Below are 17,184 nucleotides of genomic sequence, written 5' to 3' on the forward strand. Positions count from 1 at the left end.
TGTCCTAGGACTCCTGGACTTCAGTGATCCTCCTGCCTCATCCTCCTGGGTAGCTGGTACTACAGGCACATGCCACCATGTCCAGTTTTATTCACTGGTTTTTTTTAAAGCATATTTATCATTTAGTATATTTACATGTACCCAATATGTGGAATTTTTTTTCCAAATTCATAACTCATTTACATTCTACCTATTTGGAGTGTTTATTTTTTGCAGTGCTGGGGATGGAACCCAGAGTTTTATGCATGTCCCTTTTGGTTTCTTAATCTTGCCTATTTTCAAACAGAGCAAGAATAGCCAGTGTTAAAAAACTATCAGAACTAATCCTATACACATATAGGATTAACAAAAACTGGAGTAACACAATCTGTTTTGAATATTTTTATTCTACTTCGTTGTTTGAATGTTTGAGAGAAAATTTAGAACCTCCAAATAATATAGCTACATAATACATACAAAGTCTGGCATGCTTCCTGGGTATGGTGGCGGACCAGGGAGCCTGAATCAGGAAGACTGCCACAAATTCAAGGCCAGCCTGGGCTACATGGTGAGTTCAAGGCCAGCCTGAACTGCATGGCGAGACCCTGTCTCATCACCGCCAAAAAGAAATTCTGGAATCAACAATTTTCAAAGAAAACCCTCTTGAATTGCAAAATAATATTAATTTGTGGTTTTTGTTTCTATTTTTAAATTTTTGTACTGGGTATTGAACTCAGGGCCTTCACAGTGAGCTACATCCCCAACCCTTTTTGCTCTTTGTTCCTTTTTTTTTTTTGAGACAGGTTTTAAGTTGCCCAGTTGGGACTTGAACTGGCAACCTTCCTTCTTCAGCCTCCCAGAGTGCCGTTATGATAGGCCTGCACCATCCTGCCCAGCTCTCAACCTATAAGATGTTTACAGATAACGTTTAATGTGTTTCCTGGCTTGATCTTGCTTTTTAAAGTAATGCTGAGGGCTGGGGATTTAGCTCGGCGGTTCCTGCGCCTGCCTCGCAAGCTCAAGGACCCGAGTTCGATCCCCGGTACCAAAAACAAAACAAAATAAGAACAATAAAGTAATCCTGAATGCTTTATTAAGGAATTGTTTTTTCTCTTTTTGCAATACTGGGGATTAAACTCAGGGCCTTGCACCTTAGGCAAGTGCGCTACTACCGAGCTACCCCCCAGCCCTGTCTTGCTCATTGCAGTGACTCCAAGGTAGCAGGGGAAGGTGGTGAAGTGAGTTTCTTTCAGATGAAGAAACGAGGTTCAGAGCGATGAGCCCAGAGTGCCCAGCATCTCACGAGCCCCGCGGCAAAGAGCGCACAGCGGTGCTGTAGGCAGGCGCGGTGGTGCACACCTGTCCTCCCAGCATGCTGCAGCGTCCGCAGGAGGACGGCAAATTCAGGCCCAGTCTGGGCATCTTGGCAAGACCGTGTCTCAAAATAAAAAATAGAACAAAGAAGGGATGGGGATATAGCTCAGTGTGAAGGCAAGTTTATGTTCCCAGTAGTGGGGGAAAAAATGTGGTTATGAATTGCAGGCCAAAGGTTTGATTTGGTAATATGATTTGACTGAATTTAACTCCTCAGCCATTCTAATCTGGGAGTCATTAATTTTGGCAAAGTCGTTGTGTTTATCTTAGGGATACTTAAGCTTCTTACTACCAGGAACAATTTAGTGCACCCTTCTGTAGGAGTTCTCCCCTCAGTTAAACAGCAGACTCCTCCCCGGGAGGTGCTGTTACTGTGGAAACTGGGGACAGTATTGTCTGAGAGGGCAGCCGTCGCTGAGGGCCGCTCTGCTTCGGGCAGATCTACACACGCTTCATTCCAACGTGTACATCCTTCTGTGAAGACTCGACGGATGATGCATCTAATAAACCCTGGCCTCATACCTAATGCTCGCTTGGTTTTGGTTTTGACTTTAAAGGCAACAGTGATAGACCTACAAAACAAAGGTCTGGAGGAAACATCCGTGGTGATGGTTTTGCGCCTTCATGGGTTTGCCTGTTGTGTTTATTTTACTAATTATGGGAAACTGATAGACGAGAGACATCAGAATCACCATTGGTTATGAGAAAATGATGTAATAAAAATTACCATGCAGTTTCCTTATGGATTTGAGTTCCTCTTCCACAAACTAATAATAGTTGTGTGTTTGTGTTTGTGTATACCCACACAATATGCACACCTACTTTATATACATGTTTGGTTTCTTTTGTGTTTATTTTTTACTTAGGGTACATTTAGTATCTTTGTCATAGGAAGATTGACAATATGAAACTCTTCCTATATATGAAAACACAAAAATATGCAATTTAAGTGTGAAGTGAAATAATTCCTTTGAGAAGAAAAAGAACAGTCCCACATTAACAGGTTTCTTCCTGAATTTACTTCCTTTAAAAATAATAATAATAACACAACAAAGGGTTCCTGTGCTTAAGTTACCATTTTGTTTTCAGTTTTGTTAACAGGTATTTCATCTCAGAGGGTGGCAGTTTGCCCGGGAGGTCTGTACAGCCGGTGGGTTCTAGCTTCATCACAGCCGGATTTACATCCTGGGAACCACCTGCCTTGGTGTCCCCATGCTCTCCATTCCCCAGGCGGAGACCAATCCCACCCGTCTTTGTGCCTTTTGCACAGAACCTGTCCAGAACTCAGCAAGTGTCCACAGTGAGGGAAAGAGGGAAAAAGTGTCTGCCACAAGAACAATCAGTTTTGCATGGACTATGCACAAAAAATAGCCTTGTAATATGGGGACCATGTACCTCTGTGTAACAGTTGCTGACAGGTCACATGTAGAAATTGTTCACCTCACCCACAGGCTCAATTCTATCTCCTTCAGCAGCTTTTTTTTTTTTTTCTTTATTTGGTTTTTTGAGGCAGGGTCTTTCTAGTAGCCCAGGCTGGCCTTGAACTTGAGGCGATCCTCCTGCCTCAGCCTCTTAAGTGCTGGGGATTACAAGTGTCCACTGAGAACACCTGGCTTCTATTTGGGACATCTTGAATCAAGTTCTCTCTCTAACAATTTAAGAAATCCACCCACATCTAGATATTCTGGGTCAAAGGAAAATAGTTTAAGTGAAATAGTAAAGGTGATTTATGATGGCTTTCTTTTAATGAATAGTCTACTTATGGATGGCAATTTATTAGGAAGAGTACAAGAGTTATCTTTCAGAACCAAAAGTTTTTTTAACAAAATTTAGAATTACTTTGGACTTTTAAAAACTGGCAGTCATTTTGCATTTCACCTAGTGGTTTGTTCAGTGATTTTTCTACTAAATTTTATTCTCCAAAACAAATTTTTCAATTGCCATTCCTATTTCAGGAATCTAAAGAAGACAGAGTATGCAGTCAGTTGGGGAAAGTGTAGTTAATTTTGTCCCACGGCTATTATAAATATTAGGGCACATTCATAGCCCCTTATTGACTCAGAGTTAGTAAGACTTCAGTGACAGATACATGTAACTCACTATACATCATAGCAACTGTGCAGCAGGAACAACGTAAACAGCTTCTCCTTGCAGGTAATCTTCACTAGAAGAGCCGCTGCATTCCAGGTCTGAAAAACTTCCTTGTCCCCCAAGAAAACATTAAGCACTGGTCCCATCCAAAAAGTACACAGAATTGAAATATCCTCACAAAAAAGCAAAGGCTGAATTTTGAGAGTTAAGTATCAAGTGTGTGCACAGAAGTCTTCATTTCACCCGTATATAATTGGCTCTAGAGAAAAATAATGAGAAAACTACTAGCTACATAGCAGTCTAGGTGGCACCTAACCGGGGGCAGGGAGGAGGACATAAATAGTTCATTATTTGGGTAAATTCTCTGTCCCATTGACCAACCGTGGTGATCACACAATGTCAAGGCAGTAAACATCCAGATGTCTTTCCAGATTACTTCCTGAGATGGGAGTGCTTTTCAGTTTCTCATCTTGCTCCTTTCCAAAGCCAACACAATTGCCTCAGTTTCCCCAGCCTGAAGTCAGCCATCCTGCAATACAAATCAGAGCCTGTTACACGACTGGGTCTTAATTTAACAAAACGAAAGTGTTCCTAGAAAGATGTTTTCCAAAGAATTTGATTTCAACCGAGTTGAACTTAAATGACCAGTCGGTAGCCTCAGCATTTAGAGGGAACTCAGAGGTGATATCATCTACCCAGTACATGGACTCCTGAAGATTTATTTCCACAGAGTACCACAGCATGTGTTCTCCTTAGCGCTTCCTCAAATGCTGCTTGATAAAGGTTCCCCTCTCAGAAACCCACAGTATAAATGTGTATATAAAGGCATTAAGAAACTTTGTGAGGAAACAATTTACAAATGGATGCATATTCATACATGTAATATGTCTGAACTGTGTATGTGTATACTTTGCAGGTATGTATATATTCTTAAACATTGAACTCTGTTCAGGATTTCCTAATCCTAAAATAAATATCGGTTGGCTAGATTTAATTTAGCAGGAGATAACGCAAAACTATACAGGAAATATTGGTACTGTCGAAAGAGCAATCTTGACCTGGCCCATGATCTAGAGACAGCGGACACCGGTGAGACGGTGCCACCACCGCCAAAAACACTGACACCCTGACACTTTACCCTGAGTGTAAATCCTGGAACTTCGTCGAAGGAAATGCATAGATTACAGACCATTTCTGCCGCTATGGTTTGAATGTGTTTCCCCCAAAGTTCATGTGTTGAAAAGCTGATGCCCCAATTCTTACCTTAATGATATTTGGAGGTGAAGCCCCTGGGAGGAGATTAGGGTTAGACAAGCCCATGAGGGTGGAGCCCTCACAATGCCATTATTGGCTTTGTAAAAAATCTCGCCTCAACCCATAATGGAGCTTGATCCCAGGGCCTTCGCACTGAGCTGCATTCCCAGCCTTTCTTTTATTTTTTATGGTAAGAGGGTCTCGCTAAGTCACTAAATTGCCCAGCCTGGGTTCGAACTTGTGATTCTCCTGCCCCAGCTTTCACTAGTGCTAAGATCACAAGCTCATGCCACCATGTGCATAACTGGTTCTAAGAAGGAAGACCTGTGCCAGCCTGCTTGCTGTGGGTTCCCACGTGATGCCTTCTGCCATGTTAAGGTGCAACAAGAGACCCTCACCAAATGCCAGGACCTTGCTACTGGACGTCCCAGTCCCCAGGGCTGTGACCTAAATTAACTCCTGAAGTTACCCAGTCTGTACTATTCAACTATAGCCACAGAAAATGGGTTGATACCTGTGTTTTAACATTTTAAATTATACGACTGATAAGTATCATGTCACTAAATAGTTAATGCATAGATCATTCATTTATTAGTCTTGGCTGGCAGAAAATTTCTTGAATTTGAAAACTCCTTTGTCTATATATTCAACTGTTGGGTAATTTTGTCACCTTTTTTTCCTTTTTCCCTGAACAAGATCGAATATCTTCTTGTTACTGATTTGGTTAGACTGTGTACCATATATACACATTTTATATAGTAGCGTACAGTCTTTTCTAAGTGAAACAAATGATATTAGTGGTCGGTGAACCAACCCCATAGTTAGCCCATGGGAAAATTGAAACACTAAGAACATTTGAATACTAAAGGCTTGATTTCCAAAAGACAAAATTAAAACTTAAACCCCTCAGATCTTTCTTCCTGTTTCCTCATAGCGATTAATCATCAGGAAATCTTACCTATGTGAATGCCCTGCACCTAACTGGCTGTGAATTTCTCCTAACTCAGGAGCCCAGGTTAAGTCACTTGAACTGTGGTGGCCAGTAGAGGTGAGCTCATGACCAGATCCACAAGCAGGGCCCCCAGAATTCAAAGATGCCCATGAGGTGTGCACCATCCTACGTGTTCTAGGTGGGCATCCAATGACTACACCCCAGCAGGCTCTTTTTCTGAGACTTCCATGGCAGCCTCTACATGCTAAGCAAGGACACAGGGTGACAGGCACAATTTCCAGCACCCTCCTGAAAATCTTGCACAATGGATCTTTTTCGTTTCTTCTTTTCTTTTTAAATCACAGATACTTCCATGCACCCCCCACTTGAGAATCTGTTCAGTGCTATGGACACTTCTGCCCAGCATATGTCCATGTATAATTTCTATAAAATTTTTTTAAAAAACACTTTCATGAACCTTTCTGAAGCCATTTTTCAGACCAGTTTAAGAGCCCTTGCCCTGGGATATCTTCCCCTGGCACCAAATCATGAACTGTTTCTTAATCACTTGTATATTCTCAGTTTGAGCTATGTTAGCAGAAGTAGAAGGATAGGACTAATGATACATTTGCCAGGATAATTATTAGGGGAAATGTGAAAAGTAGTTAGTGCTGGAAATCTGTATGGACAGAAAGGAAATTAGCTCTCAAAGGCCAGGGCAAAGTGGAGGAGGAGAGTGACTGCTACTGGCTATAGGGCTTCGTTTTGGAATGATGAAAATGTTCTAAAATTAGATTATAGATTATCTAATCTAAAATTAGATTATATAGTAGCACAACAATGCAAATACTCTAAAACCATTGAGTCGTATGCTTTAAGTGGGTGAATTTCATGGCATATCAATTATATGTCAATAAAGTGATTTTTATTTTATTATTTACCTATTTGTGTATTTATTTTGGGTGCTAAGGGTTGAACCCAAGGCCTTCTATAAGTTAAGCACATGCTCTATCACTGAGCTGCATCCTTAGTCCCAATAAAGAGCTTTTTAAAAGTCAGAGTTATGGGGCTGAGGGCAAAACTGGTAAAGTGCTTGCCTAGCCCACAGGAAACTCTATGTTAGATCCCTAGCTCTGCAAGCAAACAAACGATAAACAGTGCTATGTTTTGAATCAATGTCTCAAAGGCCCAGATCTTTAGCTTCACTCTGGTGAAGTTGGTAGAAGCATTGACGAGGTCAGGGGCCTAGTGAGGGGTTTTGGATCACTGGGGACAAATCCTTAAGGAGAACTGTGGGGCCTCTCTCTCTCTCTCTCTCTCTCTCTCTCTCTCTCTCTCTCTCTCACATCAGGTTTTTCTTCATAATAACAGAAAACTAGCACAGTGTTATAAGAAAGGGGGAAATGGCAAAGCTTTAACTTGCAATACATTTCCTGACTGGGAGATACAGTAGTGTGTTGCCTTCTTATTGTTATGAGAAAGGAACCGGAAGATTTTGGTTAAAGATATTGGGTTTTTTCTTATGAGAAGCTAGGGAGACTGTGTCTTCGTTCTCCAGATGGAGAATGTGATGGACCACCCCTTAGAAAAAAGAGCGCTGGCTTGGTCCAGTGGAGGCTCTGCCTAGCCCACACTGCTGTGAGACTGATGGAACAGGGAGGCAATGGCTGCCCTCCGACACTGCTCAGGACTATGATACCAGTTCCCCCAGAGCCTTTCTCTTCATACCCTATGGACTGTTGACTAATAAAATTTATCTAGCCCCAACTTGAATCAATTTCTATTTTCAGCATGCTCTAACAAATTCCATATGCATCCCAGTTTACTTTGGACGATAGGAATGTAATGCTTGTTTGGAGATAGAGCCTGTCGTATAGAACTTGAAGTTTCCGTGTCTGACTCTCATCACACTTTCTCCCATAAAGCTGTCAGAAGTCTCTTTTTTAGTAAGGACAGGAGTTTCCATTTCTCATTCTCTACCTCCAAATCCTTTGCTTCCACTGTGTCCCCTGAGTTTGGGCCCTGGTTCTATCTTGGAGAATGAGTAATGCACTGACATACTGGATACATGAAATAGCCATGGGTCTCTGGGGTAGCATTTCCATACACAGACATGACAACCTTTGCTAAATTTTAGAACTCAATCCAGTTCAATTTTAGGCATAATGAAACAGAGGCCCCAAAAGAAAAAAACAACTTTTCAAGGTCACGTAACTAGCCAACAGCAACATTAAAAGTGCTACATCTTTTTTTTTTTTTTTGGTACCGGGGATTGAACTCGGACCTTGCACTTGTGAGGCAGACGGTGGAACCACTGACCTAAATCCCTGGCCCCTAAAAGTGCTACTTCTTAATTCCCAAACATTACCACTTTCAAAACTATCAGAATGCCTTCCAGACCCACCCACTATAATGCTCATCTCAGCCCCTTCAGCCTTCCTTTCTGATTTTCTCTTCGATTTGGCCCAGCACTGACCTCACCATCCTGTCTCGTCTCATCCAGGACTTCATCCTGGTCAGGCTCGAACTCGGTGCCCCGGTCTACAACATCCACACCTGCTTGCACCCTGGGCTTCTCATTTTCCCACTTGGCAAAGCCTTTGTCCTTTGCTGCTTTGCCATGGAACTTGGATTTCATTTTGGGGAAGGTGTGGGACCCTGAGTCCCCCCAACCAGCCTCAGACCAGACAGGTTCAGTCTGGGTGGCCTGGCTGGTCGTGGCCCGCTGTAGCCTCACGGATATCTTGCGAGAAGAGCCTGTAACCAGCGTGATGGCTCTGCTGTCCAGATCCCGGTGTTCGGCAGTGACCCCAGGAAACTCAAACACCTCATCTTGCACTGGAAGGGGAAAGAGAGTGATGGTGATGTGACATTTGTCTGCTTGATAGCAAACCATCAAAGATAGCACAAATAGCAGGTGTCTGATGGGCAAAGCCCAAGCAGGGACAGAACTACAGGGGACTATGCATAGCTACAGGTGACTTGCATGTCAGTGAGACTGGGAAGCAGAGAGACGTAAGGGAGCCAGGGGCTTAGCCGTTGCTGCTCGCCCTAGGCAGGCTTTGGAGTTAACGGACTCTGGCAGGCTGAGACCCAAATGCAGCTGTGGAGAGGTGAGCAGAGAGACAGGGATGGCAAGGAAAGCAGAGACCATTACCTGGGGGCAGCGAGGGGCTTCCAGGCAGGGACCCTTGACTGCTGCCCAAGGAGGGTGCCCGGGAAAATCTCCTGCAGGCCAGAACCAGGAGATCTTTGCACTGTTTGTGACAATTGGCTCCGCAGTCTGAAAAATCCCAATGTTCACAGATGCTGAGTGTGAAGCACGAGGGTCTGGTGCTGAATGAGCTTCGGGGGTGGTGCCTTTGCCAGTCGCCCCACCCCACCCCACCCCAGGCTCTGGGCTGGATCTCCCGAGTCCTGCCAAGCCCGTAGGCTGTGTACAGGGACTGGAAAAGAGCCAGGGGCCTCTCTGGCTCCCCGGGCTTCCAAAGCTCTGTATTTGTTCAGCTCGTTCCTCTACACAAGTCACTAAGGGCCTACAGAGCAGTCAGCCCCAGAGGAGCTGCCTTTGCCTAAAACTAAGTGCACATCCGGTTTGGCTGTTCTTTCCCGGGCCCAGATAGAATTCCCACAAAGGGGGTCCTGGCAGAATGAGACGAGGAGTCTCCGTTTCTGATCTCGGGACAGCAGCTGTCTCTGGTCTCAGATGGTGAGGTGCTCCTCCATCCAGTACCTGTCCGATTCTTATTCTTCACTTCCCCAAACCTTTCTGGGGCAAATGATTATATCTTCTGCTTCCTTTTTTCTTTCAATGAATTCATTCTTACAATTCTCTCATTTAATTGAAATTTATAAATTATGGCTAAATATTTTATGCAAATAGTTTACATTATGAACAGCATTCATCTGTGATTAAGGTGTTTCATTTATTATATTTTTCTTTCTGTGTGTGTGTGTGTGTGTGTGTGTGTGCATGTGTTACTGGAATACTAGAGACTGAATTTAGGCCTTTTCCCTGAGCTACATCCCCAGTCCTTCTTTTGTTTTTTATTTTGGGAAAGTTCTCACTAAGTCACTAAATTGCCCAGGCTGGGCTTGAACTTGTGATCCTCCTACCTCCACTTCCTAGGGTGCTCAGATTACAGTGCGGATCATGACACCTGGCTTACTTTCATTATATTTTTCAAGAGCATTATCACATTCTTAAAAGAATTCGTATAAACTCTCTGTATAAAATATTCAGCAACTTATTAAACGCTAGCATATACAGTGATATCTCGGTTGTGGAACAGTTTTAAGCTCGAATTTTCCACGACTCAAACAGCAAAATTAGACAAAATCTGTGCATTGTTCGTAACTTTGCTCGATTGTCAAAATGAAAATCTAACTTAAACCTGTCGCATTGGAGAGTGAGTCACGTGTTGCCTCTCTCTGGGACACAAAGGGGCGACTGCCACTCTCGCTCAGACAACATATACTGTGTGTGTCAGTGCATTACAACATTCATCGCTGGGTTCTTTTTGGCACCTTATTTGTGTAAAATATCATAACTGTGACTCCCAAGAAAGTTAGTGATACCAGTAGTAAAGCTAAGGAGAACTGTGAGAACCAGAATAGAGTTAAAGAAAGAAATCATATAAGGACCAAAATGTATAATAGATACTGTGAAACGGGAAGAAAATGTTCAAATGGGAAGGGGAACTAGGGAGGGAGGAGGGGGAAAGAAAGGAAGGGAAAAGAAAAGAGGAGAATAGAAGGGAAAAGTGTAAACAAAGCTTTTGCAAATAAGGAGAGGAAGAGGGGCAGAAGGGAAGAGGGGGAATGGAAGAAAAAAGATACATCATGGACAGGTACAAATTCCCTATGATGAATGTGATCATTATTTATATCTAAAATGTACCAATAAAATTCATTTAAAAAACACAAAATAATAACAAAAAATTAAGAACTCATTGTGAAATTTGTTGAAGTCCTGGAAAAATGAATTTATAAGTATAATTTTTGGGCCTCAGAACCAATTGCTTCCTTTTCCATTACTTCTTATGGGAAAAATATGTTCAGTTCTCAAACTTTCAGTGTTTGAATGGAAATTTGAAACAAACGGAGTTCGACAACTGAGGTATCTACCATATATATATATAATACATATATATATATTATATATATAATACATATATATATATTATATATATACATTCCTAAATGCTTAAGATGCATGCATGTTGCATTTGTCAGATATAAACTCAATCTTTTATAAATTTCAATTAAATAGGGCCAGGGATTTAGTGCAGTGGTTTCGCCACCTGCCTCAAAAGCACAGGGTCCCGAGTTCAATCTCCAGTACCAAAAAAAAAATTTTTCAATTAAATAAGAGAAATATATGAGTGAATGAATTCATTGAAAGAGAAAAATGAATTCTGAAGATTCTTTTTTTCATCATCATCTATGTGACTTAGTAGAGAAAGGAACAGTATATGAGAGCAAGAAGAAATGGCTCTGTATTACAGAAATGAGTGTGTATGGGTGTTTTTTCTGCCTTTGAACGAAGAAGGTTTTGTATACAGTATTTTAGTTCAGCTGTAACACTGCAGAACCCCAAGTCCCACATTCACTGGATGGGGACAGTTCGAAAGGGGAAGAGGAAGGCTAGATGTTTGCAGTATTGACAAGGGTACCTTGTTGTCCTCACAGAATAAGCTAAAAAATTAAAATTCTGCCTCTCCCCCTCCAGGGTCCCCTTCTTAACATGCTTTCTCTTCAGTTGTCATTGGCCCAAGAGACCCAAGTTCTCAATGAAGCCAACAGCTTCTTGGTGTAACCAGACAAATTTGACTCCTACCCAAAATGCCAAATTTTTTTAAAAATTTAACAAAATAACTTTTTTTTTTTACCTTTGCATTTGTATCCTTGTTTAATTATGCCCCAGAGCTGTAACAAAAGAGAAAGGAATGTTAGGGAATCTGAAGGGAAATCTGGAAGGAAAACAGGGCCGCAGCAAAGGAAGTCCTGGGATGCTTCAGGACTGGCCGGACACAAACAGGATGTAGCTAGCTGCTCTTAACACCCTTCCTGTCAGAGAGAAGACCCCTCTTCCAGCCCACGCCAGCTGTGGTGATAACATGAGTTCTGCTTCCCTTTTCTTCCCCAGAGCCAAATGGGAGGCAGAGTGGGAAACTAAAGTTGATGCATGGTTAGGCTTTGACGAAGCGCTCAGCAGAATTTATAGGAGAGAAGACTGCTCAGTCTCTGGAAGCCCCTTGTTCCCTCTGCCTTCATTTTAGTAACACTAGTTGCTCTTGGCCCCTTAATGGGAAATACAGCAATCTAAAAAGTGCACTTATTAATCTGGATTTTGCACTTATTTTCCCAGTATTTGTACTGTACCTTGAATACAGAAGAGGAAACAATCTTATTCATTCACATATTGAGGCTCCACAATTTGCTCTGTGCTTGGTTTGCGCCAAGCTAGAATCAGGTAGTAAAGGCTCGGATTCTGCCCACCTCATGGTTAATAAGTAGAAAGTGACCATGAAATAAAAATTACAGGAAGTCATTGTTTTGAACTAGGATGCTGCACTGGATTCCAACAGACCAGACTATAAGTCAAAATGCAGTCACCCATGCTAAAGTTCCACATTACCAAGTGGACACTAAGCTTTTTATCTGACCTTCCCAGAAACCAGGAGAAATTGAGAGCTAACAGCCAAATTTCCCAAAGGGGCCAGTCGACTTCATGATAATGAAGTTCCCTATGTATTTCTCCTTACACACATAAAAAGGTAGCTTGAAGTTAACCAATGAGTTATTTCTCTATTCTTCTGTCTCTCTTTTCCCTGCCTCACCAGGAAAGTAACTTTCATATGACCAATCTGCTTTTTATTCTTTATTTCTGCTTTCTTCAGCACTTTTCTGTCCATAAAACCAACCTCTCATGCTTGGTTCACTGGGCCATTCATTCTACTTTATAGAAGAAAATATTGCCTAGTTCTAGAATAAAAAATAAAGCCAAGTAAGATCTCAAAGCCAAATTACTGGAATGCTATGATTTGTTTGACATGACACATGGCCAGGAGAGATGTGAGGGCTAGGGGTCAACTGGGAGTCTGCCTGGGCAGCTCAGGAGGTGTCCTGGGTGGTATCTTTGCTCCTGACAGATTCCTTCTAGAAGCCATAAGGAAGGTGGCTGTGCCACATCCTTCCTTGTGCCTCTCCACAGCACTTGCACATGGGCAGGATGAACACCAAACACCTACAGTACTCGGCTCTGTTCAGCGAAATGGGCTTAGCTCAGATTGGAAAAGCTACACGCCCTACCTTTTTGTGGTTAGGCTAGGTGGCTTCTGTTTACTTAATAAAATGATGTAGAAAGAAGCAGGCCCAGCGGCCTCCTGGGTCGGTGTGGGTACTGTCCCCAGGGTATCAGTGGCCATGGGCATCATGGTCCTCCAAGAAGTGTAAGTAGCTGCCAATATGAAGCAACTCAAGGGCATCATCAAGACTGCTTCTTTCCTCTCCCTGAAAATGAAATTCTACCCATGGAAAGCTCAAAGATTCCTCTGAGCCTTAAAAGTTACTTGAGGAAACAGGAACATGGGTCCCTGGAAAATGGGAAGCAGTAGAGATGGAGAGAGGGGGAAGGAGAGGGGAAGGAGAAGTAAAAAAGATTAAGATGTAATATATATGTGTACCAACTCCTCAAGATCAAAGCATTCATTATGTGTTCTCAAACATATACTAACTTTAAATTTTTTTAAAAAATAAAATTAGTAGACAGTTGGGTGTGGTGGTGCAAACTTATAATCCCAGCATTCTGGAAGGCTGAGGCAGGAGGATCACAAGTTCAAGCCTAGCCTGAGCAACTTAGTGACTTAGCAAAGTCCCTGTCTGTAAATAAAATAAAATTCTTAAAAGCTATTTGGTTCTTCAGAGCATATTATTAAGATGCAAATGCCCCTTGGGGCAGAGTAACATGCTGCCTTGGAGACAGGAAGGAATGGACAACTAATTGGTAGCAAGGCTTGGAGTAGAGAGGAGACTGGAGAGAGATGGGGACAGGAAAGAGCCATGGGTAGCCAGGACAGTCACATCTTGCCATCAACTATGAGAATTTTTAAGGTGATCCAGCTGGCTTCTCCTTTGTAAAAGGTGAGTGTGATGAGCCAAGGAATTAAATAACTGTACAAGGGCCCACAGCCTGGAACATGGTAGAACTAAAATTGTTCTGATGTACTGAAGTCTTGCTATGTGAAAAGGACAGTTTTAAGCCTTTTGCATGGATTAACCCACTCAGTGCTCAGGATATCTATACAGGAATAATATTTTCCTCATTTTCAGGTGAGGAGTCTGACATACACAGAGGTGAAGTCACTTGATGAGGTCTCAGCTAGTAAGTAGGGACAGAAGAATGTGTCACCTAAGGGAAGCACAGGAAGCCATTGCTCCTGGGTGTTCTGTGAGTGAGCAAAGCCCTGGGTAGGACCAGAAAGGACATGATGTAAGAAGGGTTTCCTAACATGCGGATATAGAACCTCAGGGCAGGGCAGGACATTACTAATGCTCATTTAATAACCAGGAGAACACCAACCAGGAAAGTCACTTGGGTGAGTGTACTGGCCAAGGACAGCAAGAGGTGACCACATGTAGATGGGTGTGCAGGAATATTTCCCACAGTCCTCCAGCTTGAGGACATGGCTGCTGTGATGTCTGGAGGAATTCGTTTGGGTGCAAGGAGCACTGGACTGAGAGTCAGGAGACCTAGCTATGGTTCCTGGTCCGGGTCCCACTGCTAATCTGTGTGACTTCAAAGAAGTCACTTCACATCTCTAGATCTCAGCTCTTTCTCTACAAAAGATCTGAGATTGGGGATTACCAGTGCTTTTTCAGTTCTGGAATCCTAATTCTGAAATAAATGTACTGCAGGGCAAGTGGTTTCTATTGGTCTTTCTTCCCTTTGAATTGGAATTTATGTCCAAAGCAGATGGTCCCTGTCCTGGAAGAATGGTTCCTTGTGTTCCCTCACAATTCCTTTCAGGGACACACCTTTAGAGTTGTATTTAAAAATTCCTTTGAAAACCAACACACTTTTTTATGTATGTGAATGAAGACCTAATCCAATGTACCAATGAGGTGAAGGGGACAGACAGGATAGAAGGCTTGGACAACAAGGCCAAGGAGAGACCTTGAAAGCTGCTAAGAGCTTTCTGACTCTCATATCCACCAAAGGACAGGTGGGCCATCCTGACTTGGCTGAGCCATGCTGTGTCTAACGGTTTGACCTTCTGTTTAGTGGGTCCCACTTTTCAGGATGTGTCACACACAGCTCCATCCCCCATCAGCATTTTTGGGTCTAGATACTCTCAAAACTTCCCATCAGAATAGAGAACTGGAGACCCACAGTGCATTGGTTTTACAATAAACTGGTTGGTAATATGCTCCCAACGGAGACACTAAGAGGAGAGGAACTTCTCCCTCCCTGGAGTGGGTAGGGAGAGCTGCAGTGACCACCTAGGGTAATCTTTGCTGAAAGAGCTGCCTCTTATTTACCCCTCTCAGAGGTGTATGTGCTTCAGTAGAAACTCCACCCTTGGGAACGCCTTTTTTTTTTTGGAGCCAGGATGTCACTATGTAGCCCAGGCTGGCTTCAAACTTGTGGCAATCCTCCTGCCTCAGCCTCCCGAGCACTGGGATTACAGGTATGCACCACCATGTCCAGCTCCAGAGGCAATTCTTCAAGCATGGGATGGGAAAAATGTAATATGATGGTAGCATAAAATACCAGCAAAACGTTCAGTGGGCCAATACTGGGACATGATGCTGAATATAGTTGACATAAGTGAGCTCTGGTATTGAGAAAAATCATCCTACTCACCTGTGTTCTGGGCCACCCTCAACTGCAATACCACATTTGTCATTTTCTTCAAGTTGGGAATTAACTAGAAAACAGGCAGAGCCCAAGAGTCTCTGTTTAAGGCCAGGACCAAAAGCTGACCCCACTTCCCAAAGAATTACAAACACGGGGGGCCGGAGTGTGCAATCTTCAGGTGTCGCACTGGGGTGGGCTGAGCATAGGGCTCAGAGCCAGAACACGTGTGTAGGTCTCAGCTCTGGTAATTAGGAGCTGCAGGCTCCCGGGGACCGGGCTCAGCCTCTCCACCCCTCTACCTTCATGGACAAAATGGGGAGAGTAAAACATCTGCTGCAAGGGCTGATTGTGAGGATTAATCGTATTCATGTCCACAGAAGTGCTCTGTTACTGTCAAGTGTTAAGTAAATGTTATATATTATTATAACCATCTTCTCTCCAAAAGATTTTTCTCCTTTTTGAGTTGGGAATTTCTGGGCCATGCCATGATGGATTTCTCCTGACTAATGCCATATAAATGAGTGCTGGAAGGAACTGGCTACATGCGCTCCCTACTTGAAGCCACTTATGAACACTGGAGATGAACGCCAGGCCTCTGTGGGCTGACTGACACCTTTCTCCTAGCAGTAGTTAGCAGACAAACTGCTCTCTCCAGCTAAGAGGGTTCACCAACCTTCCTTGTCCTTGCTAGCCTTGCATTCTTAGAATACAGCTAAACTCACTGATACTGCTTTTGCTTTTATTTAATCCTTAATTTCACGGAACCATCATGTTTTACTTCTGGTCCAAAGGAGACCATGGCTTCTATTTAGCGTGCCATTTTCCTGCTTTTTCAGAATGCTGCAAAAATAACTGCACACAAGACAAAAGAGTAGAAAACAGACTTACGAATCCAGCACAGTGTTCACAGAAGGTTGGCTTGAGATAGGTCATCTCCTGAAAGTTATGGACAAATCCTGGTCCCATTTTACAGTGTAGCTGGGATTTAGCTCTCAGGAAGTAGGCCATCATTTCATCTTTGCTGATTAGGCCATCCCTGTGAGGACAATCAAAGAAGAGAAGGGTCCTTGAATTCCATATTGCTAAGCAGTTGCCACACTTCAATTACCCACCTTCCAAAGCTTCATGGCCAAAAGCAGATGAGGAATGTTCACTGGCCTGTTATGTCTGAAGGAGGGCCGGACCTTAAAGGACAGCTTCAGGTGGTCAAAGCCTTTTTCAGAAAGTATGCAAAAAATTATGCACACATAAGTCAGTGTGAGTAAGTGTGTGTGAGTGTGCAGGACTATACACATACATGCATACATGTGGCCTGTGTACTCCAGTAAAGAACATCTCCCTCCTTCCTCAGGAGTAGCTTCCAGAAGGACATCTTTCCAGCCCTTGCCTAGCAATAGGGTTGCGAGGATGAAGCTGTGGCCAGGGGTAGGAAATTGTACTAAGTGGGCCTGGCTTTCTCACATCGATTCAGCCTCAGGCTGTGCTGTGCAGACTGCTTGCTGGGTGATTTTCTCATTCAGGTCTCACTGCTCAGAGCCCAGTGACTGCAGCAACTACAGATCTTCCCCACACAAAACCAACCTTTAATTCCACTCACCTTGCTACCCCCAACTCATTACATACCCCAGCTTATTTAATCAAAAAAAGATCAAATCTACTCGATATAGGTGAGCTCCACATTGTCTCCTCCCTA

General features: G+C 43.1%; 1 protein-coding gene across 9 annotated transcripts in view; it reads right to left on the reverse strand.

Moving 5' to 3' along the window:
- Nucleotides 1–368: 368 nt before the first annotated feature.
- Rasgrp3 (RAS guanyl releasing protein 3) overlaps nucleotides 369–17,184 on the reverse strand; it is a 113,764-nt gene continuing 96,948 nt past the window's right edge. For all 9 annotated transcript variants that reach the window (XM_087216485.1, XM_087216480.1, XM_087216481.1 and 6 more), the window contains 5 exons: nucleotides 16,380–16,527; nucleotides 11,521–11,557; nucleotides 8,787–8,912; nucleotides 8,106–8,467; nucleotides 369–3,973 (listed from right to left, as the gene is read on the reverse strand). In XM_087216485.1, the coding sequence (XP_087072611.1) occupies nucleotides 3,965–3,973; nucleotides 8,106–8,467; nucleotides 8,787–8,912; nucleotides 11,521–11,557; nucleotides 16,380–16,527 (682 nt within the window). In that variant the 3' untranslated portion in view covers nucleotides 369–3,964. The remainder of the gene's footprint in view (nucleotides 3,974–8,105; nucleotides 8,468–8,786; nucleotides 8,913–11,520; nucleotides 11,558–16,379; nucleotides 16,528–17,184) is intronic.

Source organism: Heterocephalus glaber, unplaced genomic scaffold (genome assembly GCF_053883595.1).
Source record: "Heterocephalus glaber isolate CG9 unplaced genomic scaffold, H.glaber_assembly_v1.0 deba00001457, whole genome shotgun sequence".
Taxonomy (NCBI): Eukaryota; Metazoa; Chordata; class Mammalia; order Rodentia; family Bathyergidae; genus Heterocephalus; species Heterocephalus glaber.